The sequence below is a fragment of the Amphibalanus amphitrite genome, unplaced genomic scaffold (assembly GCF_019059575.1).
Source record: "Amphibalanus amphitrite isolate SeventyFive unplaced genomic scaffold, NRLGWU_Aamphi_draft 000927F_arrow, whole genome shotgun sequence".
Taxonomy (NCBI): domain Eukaryota; kingdom Metazoa; phylum Arthropoda; class Thecostraca; order Balanomorpha; family Balanidae; genus Amphibalanus; species Amphibalanus amphitrite.
Genome location: NW_024882421.1, coordinates 84,093 through 109,721, shown reverse-complemented (window position 1 = coordinate 109,721; position 25,629 = coordinate 84,093). Strand labels below are relative to the sequence as shown.

Below are 25,629 nucleotides of genomic sequence, written 5' to 3'. Positions count from 1 at the left end.
TTAGGACACATATACAAAATACATACATCTATGACAATGCCAGACATTCAGTGTCCTTCGCTCTCCGGAAGCATCCTCATATAGCGTCGTAGATCTGTCATAAACACCAGAGCGGTACATTCCAGAGTGGTATCAAGCCGGTTCGTTCCAGTTTTAGCCCGCAATGTGATCTTAGTATGTCCCCACCAGTCGCTCCACTCGGTCCGAGACCACCCGAGAAAAACGTCTCCGCTGCCCTCAGCTGTGACGAAACGAGTGACGCATGCTCGGGTCGGCGGATCGACATTTGTTTATCGTCTGCTGGGTATTTGTAAGGCGGGCCGAGCTGCTCTCATCAGTCTGTGAGGGACCGTTGCCCTGTGGTCACCTCAGTCCGCTAGCCCGACCGGCAATCGTCCGATCCCTCGACTGTCGGCGCCTGCCCTGAGTTCATCCCACGCCTGTCTCGGCTGCTCTACGGTATCTGCCGACGCCTGTTTGCCACCTGTTAGCTGTCATGGGTGTGGAGCGTGTGGTGCAGCTCTCTTTGGAGCACCTGTCAGCACTGCTGCCGCGGCTCGAGAGGTACGGGGCCCATGGACTTCAGACGCGCAGTCTGCTGCGTCTCGTTCTCCGTCGCATCTACACTGCGCCGTTCGAGGTGTTCGCTGCCGGCGGGGACGCCACTGATGCCGCCGTGGTGACCGTCACCCACGAGACCCCGCAGAGAGCCACCCTGCACGTGTGTGCGGGGGATGACACCGCCAGCCATCACCGGCTGCTGAACCTGCTGCGCGCACCGCAGCTGAGTCGGCTCTGGAGCTCGTCAGTGCGTGCTGAGGGCATCAGCACCGAGCTGGCGCCGACTCTCGCCTCTGTGGCCGCTGAGCACGGCGCACGTGTCACGTTCGAGGAGCAGCAGCGACTGTTCGCGCGCCACCCGAGCCTGCCCTGCCTGACGGGCACCATGCCGCGGCCTGGCGTGGCAGTGCGCCCGCTGCAGCGGCGCCACCTGCCGCGGCTGCGGCGCCACCGTCGCACCTGCGCCGCGCCAGAGCCGGCTGACCTGCGACTCTCTGCAGGTGTCTACCTGACCTCCGAGTCCGCGGACGAACCCACCGCGTGGGCGCTGGTCAGCAGAGAGGGCGCGCTGGCGTTCGGAGATTCCGAGAGGGCCGATGATCAGGGCGAGCACCGCCGTCTGGCCGTGGCCGAGGTGACCCGGCTCTGCCAGCACCTCGACGTGCCGTGTGTCAGCGCCGTACCCGACACGGACCTGGAGGCGTTCAGAGACCTGATGCGGCTCGACTTCATCTCTGCTCACGCGGTTCTCAGTGCTGAGCTGGTGCCGCTAGCTGCTGCGGACGCACAGGGCACTGCAGAGGCCGCTGAACCCGAGAGCCGCGCCGCGCTGATGCACGGGGTGTGAGTTATCAACGCCTTTTGTTGTCGTTTGTTGTGTTTTGTTTCATGTTGGTACAACATTGAGTGCGTTCTTGTAGTGCTTATGTTGTTTTGAGCGCTGATATTGTGCAAATAAATATACTCGGAACGGATTTAGATGTTCATGACGATAATAATATTCATGTTGCTTTTTGAAATGGGGTTGAGCTAGTTCCTTACATGGCGACCTGAGTTCATGTCACCGTCAACATAGGTCAGAAACACATATACTGTCACTGACTGCGCTATTGATTCCAAATCGAAAACTGGAACATACATTGCAAACAAGGTCATATTCTCAGTCCTGAAATTTTCAGGTCGATATGACATCGGGAGAGCCAAAAGAGACACCTAAATTTGCATAAAGTCCTAAGACCTGACTACCATTAAGGCATACTGCATAACTGCACGTAAGTCGTAAACGAACTAAAGAAAAACTATGTGAAAAGTCTCAGATGAGCATGTTGCACACTGATTTAAACGGTAACCAATTTTAAGATTTAACCCGCGCCCTGCTGGGGGGGGGGGGGTGTTTGAACACCCCCCTTGTGGTTTTTCGCGAATATCTAAAAAAAAAAACGGCGGAGCTCCGCGCCGCCGTTTTTGGTACACCTTATCATACATCAATTCTACATATGTTGTGAAAATTTCAGACCAAGGTCATTCAAGGTCAGGTCACCATGTCACTTGAAGTGACCTCACCTGATAAAAAGTTTCAATGTCTGTCATAGCTACACCGAGTGACCGATCGCTTTGAAACTTTCAGCGATTGCTAAAAGCAATAGCATGTACAAAATGTATATCTCAGAATTTTGATATCGATGACCTAAGGTCAGGTCAATTGTGCGACCTCCCCATTATATGTCAATGGGAGAAAATTGAAATGCGCCTCTTTTGGACGAAAGACATTATAAACACTCCCAAACACTGAATTACAAGTGGTTTAGACACATTGAACATGAAAATGGTGCCGTTACCCCTGTTTATGCCCTGAGGTCATCTTAGGTCACGAATGGTATATAACAGTTTTTCGCAAATAACTTTTGATAGAGGCATGCTAGAGCGATGAAAACGCCTTAGATGTGTTCAGCTCGACGATACGGATCGACTGATATGCAACATGACCCTTTCCAGTCAGGTCATGACCTTGACCTGACGTCAAATTTTCAAGTTGACCTTTCAAGGTCAAGTTATAGTTAATTCGATGCGTCTTGACGAGAGGAACACGATCGCGGTAAAAGTAAGGTCGTACAAGGCTAGGGTCAAAAGTTATTGCAGAAAAACCGTTTCCAAAAAAATCGGCTATTTTTGCAGTTTTTGCCCCCTGCAGGCAAAACCGTTGATGTTAGGTCAAATCTGAGAAGATTACTCAGAAAGGGCGTTTTTAGGGCTATCGAATGCGCTTTTCCGTGGCGCTGTAGCTCTATTAATTCCCGTGTTATGCGTTGGCTTCTTGAAAATTGTCGACATTCGACCTGGAAATCGGCGAAATTTTGCCTTCAATGACCACTGGTGACGTGACCTTTGACCTGACCAAAAAATTGACCGAAGTGATTTCCTTATACTATTTTTGACGCTCTTTCGAACGCCGCCTTCCGCGTATCGCTACGTGGCCCAGGAGCCGAGTTATAAGGGGGCTGTTCAAACACCCCCCCCCCCCCCAGCAGGGCGTGGAAATCCAGGACCCCCAGCCGGGCGCGGGTTAAGCTCAACGGGTGACCTCCGAGGCAGGGCTGCGGAGTAGGAGTCGGAGGTGGAGTAGGAGTCGGTCGGAGTTCACAGTTCTGCCAGGAGTCGGAGTCAATATGACATGGCTCATTCATACGCTACACGTCACTCAGGCCTACTACAGTCATTCCCTACATGAACAATGATATAACACTCTCATGTAAACGGCCGTGCCAGCTTGAGCCCTATGTATTTATCGGGTGTCTGATATGCTCAGTACTCACCCTTATGTCCTTGGTAATGGTATATATCTCTCTCGACTTATCTGACCTTGGATGAGCCGCTAGGTGACTGTCGGGAGTCGGGCGGGACCAGCCCATCCGGAGCTGACCGGGTAAATTAGGATTTAGATGTAAGTGACCATCCCACCTTCACCCGCGCCGGGCCGGTGCTCCACGACTTCCGCGCCGGGCCGGGGATGTCTGAACGCTAACTAACTCGGCTCTAACTCGGCTAACTCGGCTCCTGGGCCACGTAGCGACACGCGGTAAGCGGCATTCGAAAGAGCGTAAAAATACTGACGGAAACACATCGGTCATTTTTTTGGGTCAGGTTAAAGGTCAGGTCACCAGAGGTCATCAAAGGTCAAATGTATGCCATTTCAACAATTTTGGAAACTGCCAACGGCTAACTCGGAAACTAATAGAGCTACAGCGCCGCAAAAAAACGCATTCCATAGCCCTTTTACAGACCTTTCTGATTGTCGTTCTCAGATTTGACCTCAGGTCAATAGTTAAGCCTCCAGAGAGCAACTGTAAAAATAGCCGTTTTCACGTAAAATGTTTTTCGGTAATAACTTTTGTTTGATTCAAGCAAGCCACGACATAGCTTTTGCCAGCATCGTGGACGTGTTCCTCTCGTCGAGACGCGTCGAATGAACTATTCTCTGACCTTGAAAGGTCATTTTGAAAATTTGAACGTAGGTAAAGGTCATGACCTGACCGGAAAGGATCATGTTGCATATCAGTCGATCCGTATAGTCGGGCTGAATACATCTGACGTGTTTTCATCGCTCTAGCATGTTTCGATCAAAAGTTATAGCCAAAAAACTGTTGGTGACCGTTCATGACCTGAGATGACCTCAAGGGCACACAAAAGGGTCACAGGTGCATTTTTCTGATTCAGTGTGTCATGAATACCCATGAACCGATGATTGAGAGGGGTTTGAACACCATTCGTCCACAAGAGGCGCATTTCTATTTTCTCCCATTGACTTATACCTAATGGAGAGGTCGCAAAATTGACCTGGCCTTAGGTCACCGATATCAAAATTTCGAGATATACATTTTGTGCATACTGTTACTCTTATCAATCGCTGAAAGTTTCTTGGGGATCGTTCAGCCGGTGTAGCTCTGACGAGGATTGAAACTTTTTCTGAGGTGAGGTCACTTGACGTGACCTGGTGACCTGACCTTAACCCTCGCCGGGCCGGTGCTCTGAGATTCCGCGCCGGGTCGGGGGGGGGGGGTGTCTGAACACCCCCCTTCTAACTCGGCTCCTGGGCCACGTAGCGAGTAGCGACACGCGGTAAGCGGCAATCGAAAGAACGTCCAAAGTAAGGACGAAAACACTTCGGTCATTTTTTTGGGTCAGGTCAAAGGTCACGTCACCAGAGGTCACCAAAGGTAAAATGTTGACTATTTCAACATTTTGCGTAGCCAGCTTGAAAGCCCTTGGTCTGAAAGTTTCACAACATATGCAGAAAAGATGGGTGTGCCCACTCAGCAAAATCAGCTGGATGAGATAGTATAGAGCCAAAGATCGACTCAATACCAACGGAATGCTTCGTCTGCTGCTTTTTGTCGGTTTGCGACCAGTCAGGCCGTTCCGGGTTGGTATGCGGTAGCACCTGTGGTCTCAGAGATCCCAGGCGCGGCGGTCAGTCCGGTGTCCCTAGACGGGCGTGGCTCCTCCCGCCTGCCTGCCTCCGGGGCTGCTCCAGCGCGGTATAAAACCGGCCTCCACCGGGCCTCACACACCACAGTCACCAGCGAGTTCAACCATGAAAGTCCTGGTGAGTGGACAGACTAGGGAGACGCAACATATTGTTCCCTGTTAACTTTTTCGGTAACCACTGGCTTCTTCATTCATGTTTAGGATCTTAGTTATTCAGAACTGTTTTCAGTTGTTAATGGGATTGTGGAAGCAATTGCTAAGCAAGTACTCATGAAGCAACATATGTATAGGATCCAGCACTAATGCTTAGCTGTGTGCAACTACATGACTTGTTTTGTTGTGTTTTATTGCAGGTGATCGTGTCCGCTGTCCTGGCCGCTGCGGCAGCCCAGTACCTGCCCTACGCTGGGTATGGCTACGCGGGATTCCCGTACGCCGCCGGGAACAGCCTCGCTTCTCCTCTCTACAACACCTACAATGCTCATCCCCTGACCTACACGGCTGCTGCCCCGTACACGACCTACAACGCCGCCCCGTTCTCGTACGCTCCGTACACCACGTACGCCGCCCCCGTGCCGGCCTCCGTCAGCTCTCAGTACCACGCCCAGGACGAGCTCGGCAGCTACAGCTACGGCTACGCTGACGGCCAGAGCACCAAGCACGAGAACAAGAACGCCTACGGTGGCACCGTCGGCTCGTACAGCTACAGGGACGCCAACGGCATCGTCCAGACGGTCAGCTACGTGGCCGATGCCGCCGGCTTCCGCGTGAAGGCGACCAACCTGCCGGTGGCCCCGAAGGCCGACCTGGCCGCGCCCGTGCACTCGCTGGTCGGCCCGGCTCCCGTCGACGACACTGCCGAGGTGAAGGCCGCCAAGGCCGAGTTCCAGCGGCTGTACGACGAGGCTGCCGCCGCCGCTGATGCCGCCCCTGACGCGCGCAAGAAGCGCAGCGCCGTGGCGCCTCTGCCCGTCAGCGACACCCCCGAGGTGGTCGCCGCCAAGGCCGAGCACGCCCGCCTGTACGCCGCCGCCGCCGCCGCTGCCGACGCCGCCCCCGACACCGACGGTCCCGTCTACACCCCGGCTGTGTACTCCGGCTACGCCCCGACCTTCTACTCGGGCTACGCCGGTGTGGCTCCGTCCTTCTACGCGGGCGTGCCGGCCATCCGTCCGGCCTCTGGCTTCTCGTACGGCTACAGCTCCGCCCACCTGCCCTTCTACGGCCGCTACTTCTACTAAGCTGCAGCTGAACAACCCTTCGAGTCTGTTGTGAGGTGTCTTTTCTTCATTGTCCAATCGTCATTTTGTGTCATTTTTCATTCTTCGTCAATTGTCATGTCACATCGTTCATGCACCAATATATGTTGGTAACACAGTTTTGTTGTGTTTAGGAGTTGGCATGCTGATTTATTGGCTCGAACACAGTAGCAGTCATGGTCGCATATGGTGAGCCTGACAAAAATTCGGCGATGCTAAAAATTGCGATGGTCATTGGTCAGGTATGCATTTTAAGACAAACTGCACATGCCCACACTCGATAAGAAAACACGAGCACATGAAGAACTAACACATAAATGAGTGTGGTGTGAATACGTGCGAAACGAAGGCAGTTCACACAGCGCACACTAAAACATCTCCCGCGCGTCAAGTAACGAGCTAGCTCTGGATTACACAATGGGTCGTGGCTCCATTGGGGCTTCTAAACAAGCCATTCTGCTATTATGGTTTTGATTTTTAGCCCCAGACGTATCAGTTTTCTGCACTTGCAATGGCCAAGACAACCACATAGGCTGGTGGAACCACATCCCTTGCCTAACCCCAACATCATCGCTTATTTTGATGTAAGAGATTATTTGCGTCATTATCTTAGTTGTAGAAGCCTTGGTTCGAGGTCAATGTCATTTCAGGTCAAGTCCAATCACGTAAGGTCACCTTATGGTATGCGATCATATGGCTAAATTCATATTGTACATGTATGCGATCATTTGCCTTTGGGAGATATGTGAATCGCACAGTATGCCTATGCGACAGCCGACACTTGACTTGCGAGTTATTTTTCACGTTCGATCCTATGGTAATAGTCGTACTACTCTAAGCTCATTGGTCGGATGTCTAAAAGTACGATATAACATATGACGCCATCATACTATACCTATTCATGCTGGAGCTGTCTTTTTACCATTTGGAGGCGGTTATCCGCCCCCCCCCCCCTGAGATTTTTCGTGAATAGTGGAAAAACTGCGGCGCGTAGCGTCGCGAAATTTGGTATGCTTATTCTCGCATAAATTTTACACATGGTGTGCAAGTTCGAACCTCCTAACTTTTAAGGTCAGGTCACCAGGTCACTTTGAATGACCCAACCTCAAGTCACTTTTTTGCAACTTTGTCACCGTTTCAGAGCTACAGTAGATGTCGGAGGCCTTTGCAAGTCGCAGGATGTCATTAGGTCATTAGTAGCTACAATTTGTTAATCTCGGAATTTTGATATCGATGACCTAAGGTCAGGTCAATTTATCGACCTCCCCATGATAAGTCAATGGGGGAAAATCAACTCCCTGTTTTTACCACTAAAACGGGTCAGAATGGCCCCATATACCATAAATGACTTCATATACGATCAACCTTCACTACCTTGAGGATTGTTTTGCTGTTGGGCAGCTGTAAGGTCATGTGGCGTCATCAAAGGTCACCAAAGATTTTTGCCAATAACTCCGTACAGGAACAAGACACAGCCGCGCGGATGGTCTCATTGTGTTCTGCTCGTCAAGGCGCATCGAATGATATGCATGACAACCTCAAGGTCACGTGACCTGAGGTCAACCTTTGACCTTGACCTTGCCAGGTCAAAATATATATGATTCGATGCAGATTGATGAGAGGATCACGATGATGCCCTTTGTTTGTTCCTATCTTGACTAATTCGAAAGTTATTCGAGACAAACTATCTCTATATCTAGCGCCGCCATTTTGACTTTTTTGACCCCTGTGATGTCATCTTTGACCTGAGCTGAAAATTACCTTTGTAAAAATTGTAAACGTTGTCCGTGCGCACCCCATGCCGTTTACCACTTGTCGCTATCTTGCTTCGTTCTCGAGACCTCAAGGGGGGCGGTCATCGCCCCCCCCCCCCGTCGGTTGTAAGTTGGCGCAGATCCCCGTCGGTGCGCGGGATATGATAGTAGAATATATGTGGCACTCTGCATATATTCTACAACATATATTCAGTAAGACATTTTGGGGAAAATCTGAGATAACCATATTAGGAGCTTCCGTTGCTTTGTCTTTAGACGTTTTTTTTTTTGTGTTTTGCTTGTAAACTCTATTTTTGGCAATTTTTCAAACAACTACCGTTTTTCCGAACTAATATCGTTTATTTGGGTCAATAAAATGGGTATTTGTCATTTCTTACAAATTGCATGTAACTTTCACAAAACGTGTCAAATTGATATAATAGAAGGTGCACCAAGTTCCATATCGCTATCTTAACCCGCGCCCCGTGGGGGGGGGGGGCCGAAACGGCCCCCCCTGTCCTTTTCGGTCGATATCTCCTAAACGGCTGGAGATATCGCCACCAAACTTTCAGGACCCCTCCGGGCATCAATTTTACACATTGTGACCAAAAATTTTTCTAGAGGCTATGATAGGTTGGCCACAAATGACGTCAGAGTGACGTCATGTTCTGTCATTTTCGACCGAAAAAAGACCTTCGCGAGAAGACCTGTCAGGACTACAGCTTTGAAGATATAGAAAAATGATCAAGACATAAAAGGTGTAGAATTGACAGGGCTACAAAACTGCTATCTCGAATTTTTGAAATTTTTGAGTTTTGACCCCCAAAAATCAAAAAAGCATTTTTTGGATATATTCGCCAAAAAATCCAAAAAGTTTTTGAGTTTCGAAAAAACCGGAATATATGTGATAGTGCCTACCATCTTCTATCTACATACCAAATTTCAGATCGATACCTCGTTTTTTGGCCAAGTTATAGCGAAAAAACTGTTCAAAAATGATGACGTCAAATTTTCAAACTCAATTTTTGGCAATTCTAGAACTTGTAGAGCAAAACGAAGACCACCATTAGACTCCCCGTGACGAGCTGCATCGAATCGATACCCATTTTATGCAAAAATATCAACTTTGAAATTTGACCTAATTTGACCTGACCTTGACCTGACCTTCACAAAAAACGTGACCTAGGCTGGCCCCAAAGGCTGCCTAACCCACATAATCGCATTTGTCATGTAAAATGGACCATAAAACATGTATCACACGACACATTCATATTGTGACCCCCGGTGACCTGACCTCGCTGTGACCTGACCTGGTATCAGTGACCTCAGATAGCAAAGTATGTGTTTGACGAACAATGTACCATCGATGGTTTTCAATAAATTACCAATTTACTCGCTTTCACAGCACATTTCTTGAATTGCCTGTGAACGGTGAAAATCTGACCTTTGACCCGACCTGTGACGTCATCGGTTTGACCTAGGTCAATGAAATTTGGTCACAAGGTAGTTCCCGGGTGGGGCTATCGAACGCCGTTTGAATTTTGAAAATCAGCCGGTAACTTTCCGAGATCTTAGGGGGGGGGGGCCGAAACGGCCCCCCCCCCCCCCCCCCCTACGGGTGGTAGGGTCCGCCGGTAGCCCTACGGGGCGCGGGTTAAATAAGCGGTTTAAGGGTTATTCAAGAAAACCAAGGGGCTGGATCCGACCACACGGGCAGACGTGACTTTAGAGAGATCCTGGGAATCGCAGCTGGAGTCGGAGTCGGAGTCGTTTTTTAACACGCGCAGTGGAAGGGTTGCGAGTACTACGCCTGCAGTGGAAGGGGGGGGGCGGATGTCGCCCCCCTAAGATCTCAGCTCCCACTTGAGCTAGAAAAACGAAATTTGGAGGGTAGGTGAAGGCCCCGGGGAACTTTGTTGTGTGTGAATTTCATGACCCTAGGTCAATATCTTCAAGGTCAAATGAGGTCAAATGTGGTCAAATCTGCCATATGAGCGACTTTTTTGCGTTTACACGCCGATAACTCAAAAAGTTACAGACTGATTTTCTTTTTTCTTTCACTGTACGAAAGAACAAACATTTGTGAGTATGTATCACTGAACTCTATAATGTGGAAGGCGCATCGGCCGCCAGATGGTGTCCAACGGTGCCGCCATGTTGCGCAGACCAGGAAGCGGCCGCCGCCTGTGTTGGGGAATAGGGAATTCGGGACCTCGATTTACGTTTGCGGTCGCTGCATCCGTTACGTTCAAGCTATGTGGACACGGAACCCGGCATCTTACGCAGAATTGAGTGGAGAACAAGATGAAATCCTAAAAAAATCCTCAGATACAAGGAACTAATACGTTAAACCCTTATAAGTCAATGGGGAAACATGAAAAATGCTATTTTGGCGCCGAGAATGATCTGAAACTATCTCAAGCATAAAGAATCATGATTTCATACACTCCTTGCAAGGTTCTATGCTTCATATTTGCATTGTTGCCTTTGCGTGACGTCATTTTTGACGTCACAAGGGTCACAATTTTTCTCCAATAACTCCCGATCAAATTGAGCTAGCGAGTCGGGAAAGCCACCAATGGACTCAGGAAGACCTGCCGAATCGAATGATATGCGACATGACCTCTTTCGACTAACTTCGTGACCTGGGGGTGCTGACCTGACCTTGACCTGAGGTCAACACCCTAAGTTGACCTGACCCGAACAAAAAGTATATCACTCGATGCGCCTGAGCTAGCTGAACACGATGATGCCAAAATCGCGGCTCTACGGCTATGTTTGGCGAAGTTATTTACCAAAAACCGAACCCGTGCCTTAGATCACTTGACCTGACCATGACCTCAGAGGTCACCGGTTGACCTGAGACCTTTAAAGCGGGTTCCTACTAGTCACTCTGCATTATACTTTGCCGCATACGACCACTTTACCGCTTAATTCTAGTTTAATTAGCGGCGCATTAGCGAGGTGGGTTCAATCAACCCCCCCGGCCGGGGCAAATGGAGGTCCGGCGAGTGAATTTGAGGAATTCTGAAGATACGATCGTGTTCCCCATTCAATTCTGCGTAAGATGCCGGGCTCCGTATCTACGTAGCTTGATCGTAACGGATACGGCGGCCGCAAACGTAAATCGAGGTCCCGAATTCCCTATTCCTCAACACAGGCGGCAGCCGGTTCCTGGTCTGCGCAATATGGCCGCCACCGTTAGACACTACGGCCAATAGGGTTGAAGCGGCAGTGCTCCCCTGTGGTATGTATGGTGAATTTCTAGATAATCCAACAATAAATATGGCAGTTAGAAGCCTGCTAAGGGTGAGATGTCGCTGGCTGAAGCGGGATCGGCCGACGCGGGAAACGCGGCAATCACAATTTTGTGTTTACACACTCATAACTCAAGTTGTTACCGGCCGATTTTCAAAAATCTTTGACCATATGATTGCCTGTACATTTCTCAGTCTTCTCACCGAATTTGACGCGAATCTAATATAATCAGTGGCAAGGAACTCGATGTAAAGACGGAACCGTCCCGCCCCGGCACAGTCTGCAATTCAGGCGGCGCGTAACGGCTAGCGCCGGACGCCGCGCGGCGCGGCGGCAGGATGTTTGACCTTACACCGCTATTACTAGAAAAGTTGTGAACCGATTTTCTTATTTCTTGCACGAGAAGATCCGCAATTCAATTTTGGACAGGTAGCCGAAATTTCACATTAATATTATGTTTGCGGCGCGAGTTATTGACGAAAAACAGGAGGGGTGGGCGAAATCCGCCCCCCCCCCTCTTCCACTGCGCGTGTTAAAAGCAAGAGTTGGAGTCGCAGTCACCGAAAATTCATCGACTCTGCCTAAACCCCTGCAATCTTATTTATGTATAAATGGGATCGTAAGTGCATTAGCATATAGAAAAAAAATATCTGCTCCTCTCTTCGAAAAATCGTCTGCTGATGGTCATCTTGCAGGTCATCAGCCTTCACACAGTCATTCTTTGGTTACCAAAATATATTGGCATCATGTATCAACCATTATCATCATCACGCACAGCGTTCAAATCATCACACACCAATGTAATGCATTGCTAGCACAATCAAGAAAATCCAAAAGTATATGATAATGTATTGAGGCGTTTATCATCGGTGATGAGCGTTCATGAAACTATGCAAAGAAACGAACTGTCAAAGTGGAAGGCTGCAGCTTAGTAGAAGTAGCGGCCGTAGAAGGGCAGGTGGGCGGAGCTGTAGCCGTACGAGAAGCCAGAGGCCGGACGGATGGCAGGCACGCCCGCGTAGAAGGACGGCGCCACACCGGCGTAGCCCGAGTAGACGGTCGGGGCGTAGCCGGAGTACACAGCCGGGGTGTAGACGGGACCGTCGGTGTCGGGGGCGGCGTCGGCAGCGGCGGCGGCGGCGGCGTACAGGCGGGCGTGCTCTACCTTGGCGGCGACCACCTCGGGGGTGTCGCTGACGGGCAGAGGCGCCACGGCGCTGCGCTTCTTGCGCGCGTCAGGGGCGGCCTCAGCGGCGGCGGCAGCCTCGTCGTATAGCCGCTGGAACTCGGCCTTGGCGGCCTTCACCTCGGCAGTGTCGTCGACGGGAGCCGGGCCGACCAGCGAGTGCACGGGCGCGGCCAGGTCGGCCTTCGGGGCCACCGGCAGGTTGGTCGCCTTCACGCGGAAGCCGGCCGCGTCGGCCACGTAGCTGACCGTCTGGACGATGCCGTTGGCGTCCCTGTAGCTGTACGAGCCGACGGTGCCGCCGTAGGCATTCTTGTTCTCGTGCTTGGTGCTCAGGCCGTCAGCGTAGCCGTAGCTGTAGCTGCCGAGCTCGTCCTGGGCGTGGTACTGAGAGCTGACGGAGGCCGGCACGGGGGCGGCGTACGTGGTGTACGGAGCGTACGAGAACGGGGCGGCGTTGTAGGTCGTGTACGGAGCAGCAGCCGTGTAGGTCAGGGGATGGGCATTGTAGGTGTTGTGGAGAGGAGAGGCGAGGCTGTACCCGGCGGCGTACGGGAATCCCGCGTAGCCATACCCAGCGTAGGGCAGGTACTGGGCTGCCGCAGCGGCCAGGACAGCGGACACGATCACCTGCAAAGAAAGACAAAAATGGTAACTTTACTTTTGGTGGACCCAAAAATAGTTTAGTTTTACCACCTTTTTTCAGTTATCTTCGCATGTAATCATTATTGGTTTGAAAGCAACGAAAACAGCCCATGAATATAAGAATTAGGCTCAAATCTCTGAAACCTTAAGAAATTGGCAGCGATTACGAATTATAGCCAATAGTAGGTAAGGGTAGTTACAACGTATTTTGATATATCGTTCAGATTTCTTACAACCAAGCTCGTATGTCCACTTACCAGGACTTTCATGGTTGAACTCGCTGATGACTGTGGTGTGTGAGGCCCGGTGGAGGCCGGTTTTATACCGCGCTGGAGCAGCCCCGGAGGCAGGTAGGCGGGAGGAGCCACGCCCGTCTAGGAACACCAGACTGACCGCCGTGCCGGGGACCACAGGCGCTACCGAATACTCACTGCAGATACTATGTAACCCATAAGTTGAAACATATCCGAATGGAAGGTAATATTGCTAAAAGAGGTAATTTTATTAACAAAGGGACATTTAACCCTCGCCGGACCTATTGGTTTTCTACATACGCGCCGGCCGAGGGGGGGGGGGCGGGTACGACCCCCCCTCGCCGTTTCGCCCCTGGTGGAGCTAGCGCGTCGCGGAAAAAACGAGCGTGTGCGCCGTTACGAGACGCAGAGATTGGTACCCGATTTTAAGGTCCTAGGTCACCCGGTGACCTCTGAGGTCAGGTCAAGTGCCCCAAGGTACGGTTCAGTTTTTGGTGAATAACTTCGCAAAAAACGGCCGCAGAGCGCCGATTTTGGCAGCATCGTGTTCGCCTCGCTCAGGCGCGTCGAATGATATACTTTTTGTCCGGGTCAGGTCAACTTGGGGTGTTGACCTCAGGTCAAGGTCAGGTCAGCACCCCCAGGTCACGAAGTTGGTCGAAAGAGGTCATGTCGCATATCATTCGATTCGGCAGGCCTTCCTGAGTCCATTGGTGCCTTCCCCGACTCGCTAGCTCAATTTGATCAAGAGTTATTGACGAAAAACTAATTTGACCTTGATGACGTCATAAATGACGTCACGCAAGGTCAACATTGCAAAAGTGACGCATCTAACCTTGCAAGGAGTGCATCAAATCACGATTCTGTGTGCTTGAGATAGTTGGAGATCGTTCCCGGCGCCAGAATAGCAGTTTTCATTTTTCCCCATTGACTTATACCTAATGGTGAGGTCACGAAAATGACCTGACCTCATATGACCTTTAGGAAAAATCCGAGATATACAAGTTGTGGGACTCATAATGGATACTAGATCCTGCAAGTTTCATTTCCCTGTGACATCTCCTCTGGCAGTGAGGGCGTTGCAAAGTTGCGACATCTGAAGACCGTGCAGAGGTTCACTTATGACGTCATAGGTCAGTGACCTGACCTGACCCAAAAATGTGGTTGGTGTCAAAAGATGCGGCTTGGATCAAAGGTCAGGTATGCCAAGTTTCAGCTCTCTATCGCCAGCGTGTTTGCAGCTATCGCGAAAAAACCCTATGGGGGGGCGGCACCCGCCCCCCCCCCTCGGCGGGCGAGGTTTAAATACCAATTCTAATGGGATGACCACTCATCAGTATCGCTCGCTTGACGTTTGCTGAATTATTATTTTTCTTATTCCTAGATAAGAGTTACCTTACATGACAAATTCTCATTTGGATTCATTCTTTGTATAGGTATACGAAGAAATATAAATGTATTTCACTGGCTTATTTTCGTACCTAGTCTGCTACAGAAGATCAGGGGCCAGATTTACCAACAAAAAAATAGCCGCCTGCCGGAATTTTTTGCCTAAAGAACTCTTCACATACGGAGCGTAAGCCGTAAGGCCCTATCTGCTTACTTGCCTATGAAGTTATTAGTTAACACTCCGTATGTGAAGCGGTCTTTAGGCAAAAAATTCCGGCAAGCGGCTATTTTTCTGTTGGTAAATCTGGTCTCTGATCCTTGTTCACTTATCAAAACTGGTGAAGAGGTATAAGAACTGTAGTCGCTGATGACTAAATGAGCACTTTCCGTGTGCTCAATGTCTCATGAATAACTGATGCCTTGATAATACAATTTCGAAAAAAAATTGTCTGCGGTTGACTGGGGAACCACCTATCATAGCTTCCTTCTGTTTATTCTGTAGGTAATATTATTATGTAACTAGGTAAAAGACGAAACAACAAGCAATTCAAATTTCCTCCCATACAATTGGGCACTGCGTGTTCAAAGAAGTTTTCGTATGTAGCTATCATTGATTAGCCAAAAGATACGTTTGAGTTACGCTCATCAAACAATGTCGATGTTCAATAACTTTTTACACTTATCACTGTCACGAGCGCACTGTCTAACATAAATCCTATAGAGCACCAGCTAAGCGCAGATTTTGTGAGCCGGGAGCTTAGCACTAAACTCGTCAAATCGGATAAGATAAAATATGTTTAACCCTCGCCGGACCTATTGGTTTTCTACATACACGCCTGCCGAGGGGGGGGGGGGGCGGGTACGCCCTCCCCCTCGCCGTTTCGCCCCTGGTGGAGCTAGCGCGTCGCGGAAAAAAAACGAGCGTGTGCGCCGTAACGAGACGCAGAGATTGATATCCGATTTTAAGGACCTAGGTCAACCGTTGACCTCTGAGGTCAGGTCAAGTGCCCCAAGCCCCGGTTCCATTTTTGGTGAATTCCTTCGCAAAAAACGGCTGTAGAGCCACGATTTTGGCAGCATCGTGTTTGCCTTGCTCAGGCGCGTCGAATGATGTAATTTTTGTTTGGGTGAGGTCAGCTTAGGGTGTTGACCTCGAGTCACGGTCAGGCCACAACGCACCCAGGTCACAAAATTGGTCGAAAGGGGTCATGTTGCTTATCATTCGTTTCGGCAGGTCTTCTTGAGTCCATTGGTGGCTTTCCCGACTTGCTACCTCAATTTGATCGGGAGGTATTGACGAAAAACTACTATGACCCTAATGACGTTGTAAATGACGTCACACAAGGCCAATATTGCAAAAGTGACGCATCAAACCTTGCAAGGAATGCATAAAATCATGATTCTGTGTGGTTGGGATGGTTGGAGTTCGTTCCCGGCGCCAGAATAGCAGTTTTCATTTTTTTTTTCCGTTGACTTATAATGGTGAGGTCACGAAAATGGCCTGACCTCATATGACCTTTAGGAAAAATCCGAGATATACACTATGTGAGACTTGCGATGGATACTACTAGATCCTGCCAGTTTCATTTCCCTGTGAAAGCTCCTCTGGCAGTGAGGGCGTTGCAAAGTTCCATCTGAAGACCGTGCAGAGGCACACTTATGACGTCATAGGTCAGTGACCTGACATGACCCGAAAACGTGGTTGGTATCCAAAGATATGGCTTGAATCAAAGGCCAGGTATGCCAAGTTTCAGCTCTCTATCGCCAGCGTGTTCGGAGCTATCGCAAAAAAAAAAATACTATGGGGAGCGGCACGCGCCACCCCTCCCTCCTCGGCCGGTGAGGGTTAAAATGACTTTAGGCAAAGTCGCGTATGTTATGTGATGTTGAAGTAATTCTCGAATAAGATGTAGTACTTTTTTTTCTTTCCACCCGGTACCTATAATTTTAGAAATGTTAAATTGGCAAAAAGCGAGACTGACATTTGATAGCCTTACGTAGGTATGTTGAGTTCTCTCATGCAAATAAATTGGATCTAGCTTAAAAATGAGCTCTTGAGAGCGATTGCCGTAGTGCAGTGCTTTGCACCAAAATTGTCCGAGTATGCCATCACTATGGGGTCATTTCCGGCCAATCTATAGCAGCTACATTTTTATGACATGAAGTGTCACAATGATTCAGCTGAAGGTACTGCAAGTTGTGTTGACACGTCCAGCGATTTATAGAAGATATTGCAGAAAAACGGGAGGGAGGCTCTGTAGAGCACCCTTCAGTCATGCGCGAGTAAACTGTTCGTGGTAGCTTTTTCTAGAGCTGTATGTTATGCGCTTTTATCTGGAACCTGCTGCATATATATTTTTAACATATTTGCTCTATAGTCTATTCCCTCTTCTCTTACCAATGTTGTTTCCACTACCGCTGTGACCAAAACGTAGTTGTATTTTGTTTGTTAACAAAATATATTGGCATGAATGATGCATCAAGGCATCACAGAACGTCAATGATAACTGATGAGAAACACAAAGAATGTAACACGACAATGGACGATGAAGGCAAAACAGCTCACAACAGACTCGAAGGGTTGTTCAGCTGCAGCTTAGTAGAAGTAGCGGCCGTAGAAGGGCAGGTGGGTGGAGCTGTAGCCGTACGAGAAGCCAGAGGCCGGACGGATGGCCGGCACGCCCGCGTAGAAGGACGGAGCCACACCGGCGTAGCCCGAGTAGAAGGTCGGGGCGTAGCCGGAGTACACAGCCGGGGTGTAGACGGGACCGTCGGTGTCGGGGGCGGCGTCGGCAGCGGCGGCGGCGGCGGCGTACAGGCGGGCGTGCTCGGCCTTGGCGGCGGCCACCTCGGGGGTGTCGCTGACGGGCAGAGGCGCCACGGCGCTGCGCTTCTTGCGCGCGTCAGGGGCGGCCTCAGCGGCGGCGGCAGCCTCGTCGTACAGCCGCTGGAACTCGGCCTTGGCGGCCTTCACCTCGGCAGTGTCGTCGACGGGAGCCGGGCCGACCAGCGAGTGCACGGGCGCGGCCAGGTTGGCCTTCGGGGCCACCGGCAGGTTGGTCGCCTTCACGCGGAAGCCGGCGGCGTCGGCCACGTAGCTGACCGTCTGGACGATGCCGTTGGCGTCCCTGTAGCTGTACGAGCCGACGGTGCCACCGTAGGCGTTCTTGTTCTCGTGCTTGGTGCTCTGGCCGTCAGCGTAGCCGTAGCTGTAGCTGCCGAGCTCGTCCTGGGCGTGGTACTGAGAGCTGACGGAGGCCGGCACGGGGGCGGCGTACGTGGTGTACGGAGCGTACGAGAACGGGGCGGCGTTGTAGGTCGTGTACGGGGCAGCAGCCGTGTAGGTCAGGGGATGGGCATTGTAGGTGTTGTGGAGAGGAGAAGCGAGGCTGTACCCGGCGGCGTACGGGAATCCCGCGTAGCCGTACCCAGCGTAGGGCAGGTACTGGGCTGCCGCAGCGGCCAGGACAGCGGACACGATCACCTGAGAAAACACAGAACAAGCGGCATTTGTAAAAATTACAATAAAAACGTGCAAAAGCTGTATTAAGGTATTTTAAAACATTACATTCCACTAATCCGGGAGTTAAAATCTAGCCCCATGTCCTTTATTAAATTTCGGCACATCTCATTCGAATGCCTTTGACGCCAAACTGTTGTAGTAGTCGTGGCTCCAGCGACGGTGATCGCCGCAGGACGCTGTACTCACCAGGACTTTCATGGTTGAACTCGCTGGTGGATGTGATGCCGGACCGGGATGCTCGGCCGCTTTTATAGTCGGGCGAGGCCGTCCATCGGACCACGCCCTTGCGGCTCTCCTGGCCGGGGCCGTGGCGCCAGCGCGAGCCGACCTTGGAGGTGTAGCCGCGGGCGATCCGTCGGCCGGACCCATCGGGGCATCTGCTCCGGCAGCGCGGCCCGCACCGCCGCCACTTCCCGCTGGATATCCGCAATCCGCTCTGCGTGCAGATATGGTCGCTCCAGCGTTCACTGAACCTCGGACGGACATTGCATATTATCGCGCACGTTGCGCAACGCTCGGCTCCCGACGTATCCTTTCAAAAGTTCCACTTCAAAATACGAGTGACCGCTTTCACACGACACATAATGAAAAGGATGCAGCGAATGATAACTGACCAGAGACAACCGATGATCAAAGTTTCATTTAAAACTTTTGATGTCATCCTTATTTGAACATCCTTGCATCGGAATCAGCCGTTATAGGTACATATGTTTGCTAGCTCAAATACTGAAAACTGCATATTTAGAGCTCATCTTTCTCGGGAAAGAAACTGCATAAAATATTAAAAAGAATTATTACAAAATACAAATATTGAGACCTACGCAGTACGCTGTACCTCAATTCCTTATTGCCTCTTCTAAAAATGTTTTGCCACTGGCACCGGATGCCTATTTAATTGAATGTATATCATGTTTTATGACTAAACAGGTGTATTTTAGGGCACTGTACTTGGACCGTTCTTTTATGCATAGGTAAACCAATAAGCTAGCGAACTCCGACACGCAGGCCGAATGCCTCCAATGCCTTCATGCCCTCATGCCTTCATACCGAAAACACATAGCAAAAGTTTCAAAAATGAATGTCACACACGAGATCGAGTATTCTCTAAGATCGAGTGTTTTCTGACGTATAGTATGGGTGTTTTTTTCTCTGTTGACTGGTTTGGTGACAAAGTGAAGTTTATATGATCAGCTGGAAAATGCTAGAAATCGTCTTTTTAGTCAGCCTTATAACCAAACTTGCAATCACCTTTGACATTTCAGCCCTTAAAACAAACAAAATTTTCGTCTCTTTATTTTAAAACACTCTTCAACCATTGTGTTGAGCGTTCCAAAGACCTCTAAAAACCGATACTTTTTTGGATGTCCTTATAACCATTAAGTGAATGACGGCTTCAGTCATCAGTGATTCCCAGGCTACCAAATTAACTATATAGTTCCAGTTACCGCATTAACGGTGCTGTTTAGTGTTTTATATACATATGTTCGATAATTTTGATTGTATGACATTTATTTCAATATGACAATATCTGCGTAATCATACGTCTGATATGTGTTGTTTTCAATGCTGTGTTTATGCGTTGTCATGCATATTTACCATCATTAATTACACGTGTTGCTAATAAATGAAAGCAGTTTCAACCGATCGTGGGAATCCTGTCACCACCCCCCCCCCCCCCCACCATTTCGCGGAGGGCTGGCCTTGCGCGTGGTCCTGGAATAGCACTCGTTCGTTCAGTGGACCATGGGTCCGTGGGAGCGTCCATGTGTACCGCTCCCTTCCCCTGATACCACCAGACACTGATGTTTCTGACACGGGGCGTGGAGCGCCGGATCGCCGGGCCGTTCGACCTTCCGTGTTGCACCGCGCCCAGGCCTCCGGCGCGGCAGAAGATACGGAGCGGTAGGCAGCGCCCGCGGTGCTGACACTCCACGGCCACGGCCACGGACGCCGAACCCGAGAGCAGTGCTGCCCGCGGGGACATACCTTCATCCCCCCTCCCTCAGCCCCCTCCCGCGTGAAAAGCGTCGGGGCGGGGCGGGACGCACGCCCGTCGTTCCGCGGCCCTGCCTAGCCGACGCGCCCGTCACCAGCTCTGCGGGAGCGGCATCCGGCTGCGACGACCCCCGGCGCCGCTCTGATGCTCGATCGGCGTCCCTCACGCGACTCGGCGACTTGGCGTGGCCTCTCGCACACGAGACGTGATACAGGGCTGAAATCAGAGACGGAGCCTGAGTGTATCATTGGCTGTATCAAGGAGGGAAGTCTTCAGCATTACAGCTATCGTTCACTGAGTGATATGTGAGGGTCAGCGGCGAAATAGGGATCTTTTCGTGCCTGTAAGTAATGTTTATCGTCTCTAAGTAGATACTAGACACTGGACAGTAGATACCAACTATACATACGTAACACATGCACCTGCCCTCATCGAGACAAACGTTCCTCGAAAATATCACCATAAATAGGCGTTCAAGTTCAATGCAGGCCCGTTCTGCAGTGTGAACAGGTACATATTTGAGACAGTTAACCTTCACATCAGCGTTACTAAGTACCCCAAATTATATCTTCACGTGATCCGAAGCAGTTCGGATGAACAGTTACGCGAGTCGTTAATTTATCGCTTATTCACGAGTCCATTTCAGCTCGGACTCTGACGCTATCTCGGTAAACTTACGTGAAAAAAGAGGCAGTAAGCTGGAACACCAGCTGTGTTCATAGCCTGCTTCGAAGCTAGTAATATACATCACTTCAGTCTGCTGGGCGCCTATCTCGGAGTGGCCTTTGTTCATCAGCAGAATGGGCGGTTCATGGGCTCATGGACACTGCGGTCGACGGTTAGGGCGTGGCTGAGAGAATTGAGATGCTCGTTGCCATTGGAATGTAGCCGATTGTGCTGGTGGTAACTCTGATGAGATTAGCAGGCTGGTTGAGATTAGTAGGCTGGTAGAGATTAGCAGGCTGGTATATGCAGTTTTCAAGAAGAAATGGCGGTGTTTCGACTGCACCCATTATGCCGATTGTGTCGGGATGTGATGAGCTTTGTTCATGAAAAGTTTTCATACATGATAGCAACTGATCACCCAACAACTGATTTACGTCATTATCGTTTTGTTGTAGGGATATATTCATTTTATCCATCAAAACGAAAGCTTTTAATTAATTTAGTCGAACGGCGAACCATAGACCTCTGTACACCGCGCACCGGTAAGCGGGATCTATGGTGAAACATAAATTACGGCTATTATAAACAGAGCATCATTTCATTTTGCCTCAAGCTTTGGCTGCAACTTTGGCATTATATGGTTTTGGTTTAGATAATCAACGTAGGAGCCAAATACCTACCCACCGATAATGCGCCACCCCTGATAAACATCTTCATTCTTCACCCATCATGCATTCTCTCTCAGAGTCGTGCCGCAGGCCCACCTGTTCCTGGGCGCCCGTGGCATTCCCACTCGCCCAGAGTGACGTCCTCAACTCGTCCCCATTCGTCTCCTCAGTAGTCATATCTGATTGACGCGACGCGTTTTTGCGCGTCTGGAGTCCATCAGGCGATGGGTTCTGAACCAGTTCTTCTCAATAGCTCTGACCTGCTGTCTCTGGGGGCGGCGATCGTCCCAGAGATAAAAGTTAGCTTTTTGAGTTGCCTCTGAAACACGCGCAGCTAGCCAGGAAAGAGATGATCTAGTTAATCGTCAGCACATGCACTGGTTATTCATGTTTTTGTTGATGGCATTAGAATTCATCACCAGCGCGGTCCTTCCCATTGCGCCTGAATCAGGGCTTCATTGTTCATGGTCACGCTATTCTTTGGAACAATCTTTCTATCTCGAGCACAAATACAAAGGGCGTTCTTCGGCATCTCCCAGTTCCTTTTTAACCCGACAGAGTTCAAAATGGCAAATCCACATCACGCTCTTACTACCATATGGAAAACCCTTGAAAAGCCAAAATGTTATCTGAATCTCATCCGGATATGACTTCTGGATAGGTAGATCACACATTGAGCTCATAAAATGATATGTCTACCGATGTTCATCAGAATTTGCATATACATAGGTACTTAGACATTGGCCTTGAGCATACCATGAGCTGAGCTATGGTGTGCCCTGAATTTATATACCGCACTGATCAGTTCCATTAATTGGGCATGATGAAGCACTCATTGCTGCTAGGCACGTCATCTGATTACCGATCAGCAGTCAATCTTGCCTACAGTTCAATACGGATGAACCTTGGCCGCTAGTCGGTATCGCTCTCCTGTTTTACGCTCACTCTGACCGCCAGCCTTGCAATAAACGGGCAAATTGACCGTCATGCTTTTCTTCGGGCTGCTGTTCCTTGTATATGAAGTATTGGTCGGTAAAGAATTATGAAATTCTTTTGATTTGATATATTTTAAAATTTGGAGTGAATTCCGTCTAGCTGAAACAAACGTTTCGGTTTTCGAAGATAAGGGTGAGTGCGTCATGGTGATAGGTAATAAATCACATACCGGGTGTCCCAAAAGTAAGGTCATGATTTAAAACTTAAATATCTCGAGAAGTAAGAGTCCGAATCACTTCCAATTTTAACACGTGCAAGGTACATCCATAAAATTATTTTCTTGCATGCTTAAACCATTTTTGATCATAACTACACCGAGCAGTAGGCATAAAACTGAGAAGGTCGAAATTCAACTCTTAGAGAGGGTCCGTCATTAACCCTCGCCCGCACATGCCATTTTCCCATCCTAGAACGCACATGGGGGGGGTGGTTGCCACCCCCCCCGCGCCATTTCGTTCCTGTTGGAGATAGAGCTTAGCAGTAAAGACCAAAAAGATTCTTTGGGAAGAGACGAATCCAATGATACCCAGTTTTACCTTCTCAGGTCAGTCATTGACCTTCCAGGTCAGGTCAAACTAAAAAATGTTGCTGTTTTGGGTCACCGTTGGATATCAAGTGTGCTGCTTATCAAATACCGATGACGATGCTGTTTTCTGGTGCCAAGCCAGCTAGAACCTCTTTGTCACACTACCCGACCAGAATTTTGCTGCTGAGGTCATTTCAGGTCAAGTTAGGTCAAGGTCAATTATATGTGTTTGTATGTCTGTGTGTGTCTGTGTGTATACTGATGTGTGCACCGATTGTTTTTGGGTCCATATTACATGAAATCATGATCTGAGAAGCTTTTACCAAAAATGCAGTCAAAAAACTTAAAAAAAGTAAATTCAGCTTGCCTAAAACGCAATTATCTTAGATGACCTAGGTTGACCTTGACCCTGACCTTGACCCCTATACATCGTCGAACAACATGTTCCATGATAGGTGGGAGGTGAGACTGGCAAAAAAGGCCGAAATCAGGGTGTCTAAAGCTCATAAGGCCCATGGCAAACGCAAGATGTTGAGAATTGGCCATTTGGGTCATGACATGACCTGAAAAACAAGGTCATATCTCCGAAACCAAAAATCACAGAAACTTGAAATTTTCAGTGGACATCAAGAAAGGATAGAGGAGCAGCTATACGAAAAATCAGCCTTCTAGCTCTAAAAATGTTGAGTGCAGAGCAGAAAGACTACCTGGGGGGTGGCAACCACCCCCCCCCCCCCCATGTGCGGGCGAGGGTTAAAACAAAGGGTAAATATCGCCCAGTTTTCGGCCCTAAGCAGACCCTATCAGCTCGCCCTATCTCTGAACTCATGCATAGTTTCGCCTCAACCGGTAAAACGTCAGAAAAAAAGGTATAATGTACGCACAGGGCATGTATCTTTAGCCACCTGTGCTTCGAGGTCCTGAGGACGACAGCGGGAATCGGGTGACAATAAATCAAGAGAGGTGGCCGAGGCCCGAGAGTCCTCCCAGTGGTTCTTCCGCTCGTCGCAACGCAGCTGTGCCGACACCATCAGCCAGCAGTGGTTTCAGCAGGATGGAGACTATGCTTGCACCGTCCTGAAGATCATGCATTGTCTCCGAGAGTGGATGTGAGATCCCGTAATTTTCAGTCAGGGCAACGCCATTGAATGGCCTCCGCGGTCACCTGACGTTACACCTTCATATTTTTATTCTCTGGATACACAACAGAAAGATTGTCTTTCAGGACAACCCAACGAGCCGGGAAGAACTAAATAATGACCCCTTTGAGCAAACATAGGCGGCATCTCACCAGAGAATCGCTCCAGAATAGTGGAGGAAGTCAAACGTAGTCTATTCATGCACGCGGCCCGAAATGGTAGCCATGTAGAAAAGCAGCAAATGTGGGGCTACGAGCCAATGTATTGACTCATATGTATGTCAGAATAAAATTTTATAAAATGCTGTTTCATATGATGTCCTATTTATATCTATCCATCGCGTATTTTTGGCAGTGTGGCCAAAACAAATGATGACCTTACTTTTGGGACACCCTGTATATCAGGGACCGACATATAATGTCTAATGCATGTACGGCAACATACAGGCATGTGTCCAGAAGTAGTCATAGGCAAGTAAAGATAATCAGAGCAGATTCACAATGCATACAACGTGTCGGAGACGGATATGAATACGATACATTGTTATCTTCCATCTCTTCTGCCTCCTTGATCATTGAATTAGACACGCTCTAACAAGCATGAAAAGCTCATTAACTTTTTCGTTCGGCTCGCAGCAGCCACCGGCGGGCGCCTTGGCTACTGCAGGCGGTGAGTATCAATAACAGCCCGGGGATAGTGCTGGGGCGGAGCGTAGAAAAATGTCGCGGTAAACACATTCAACTCCACCCACAGAGTGTCGGGGAGGCATTGACGGTTGCAGGTTTGCATACCTGATGGAGGTGGGTATCTTGTTAGATGTACATACCTATTTTGCTTCCGAACAGAAAATAGCTATCTTGGCTGCCCGGGGGGGGGGGGCAATAGGTGCGTGTTCATGTACTTACATTGTACGGCAGTTGGTCGCCGCACTGGCATTCTCTGGTTGATTACAGAGGTGTCCTGGAGAATAATACTCTGATCCCTCCCTTCATGCCCCGTAACTTCGTGTCTAAAGATGCAGCGTCGACATAGCATAACTTAAGGTCGGCGTGGAATAAGTCTGGTGATACGCACTCACTCAAGTTGAAATAAAGTAAAGTTGAAGCAACGATCGCTGACAATTTGTTCACTCTTACATCATTTGATATCATTCCTTCCTTCTATTCCACTCACGCACCGTTCCACCCCTCTCCTTACACGCTCGCGTTCCATTTCACTTTTACCGCAGCCCTACCGCAGCCCTTCCCACAGCCCTTCCCGCAGACCCTCCCACATCCTCCCCTCGAGCTGCGGCGTCTTCCGGCTTCGCGTGTCCTCCAGTGGA

At 49.7% G+C, this 25,629-nt stretch overlaps 2 protein-coding genes across 2 annotated transcripts; one reads left to right on the top strand and one right to left on the bottom strand.

The window, feature by feature from the left end:
* Positions 1–5,047: 5,047 nt before the first annotated feature.
* Positions 5,048–6,424, top strand: LOC122368150. Its single transcript, XM_043341820.1, has 2 exons — positions 5,048–5,164; positions 5,400–6,424. Exons 1-2 carry the CDS (start codon positions 5,153–5,155, stop codon positions 6,285–6,287), a joined length of 900 nt encoding a protein of 299 aa, XP_043197755.1. The 5' UTR covers positions 5,048–5,152; the 3' UTR covers positions 6,288–6,424.
* A 5,722-nt stretch (positions 6,425–12,146) lies between these two features.
* Positions 12,147–18,527, bottom strand: LOC122368140. Its single transcript, XM_043341810.1, has 4 exons — positions 18,501–18,527; positions 17,391–18,275; positions 13,406–13,522; positions 12,147–13,133 (listed from the first exon to the last, which is right to left on the bottom strand). Exons 1-4 carry the CDS (start codon positions 18,510–18,512, stop codon positions 12,246–12,248), a joined length of 1,902 nt encoding a protein of 633 aa, XP_043197745.1. The 5' UTR covers positions 18,513–18,527; the 3' UTR covers positions 12,147–12,245.
* Positions 18,528–25,629: the final 7,102 nt, after the last annotated feature.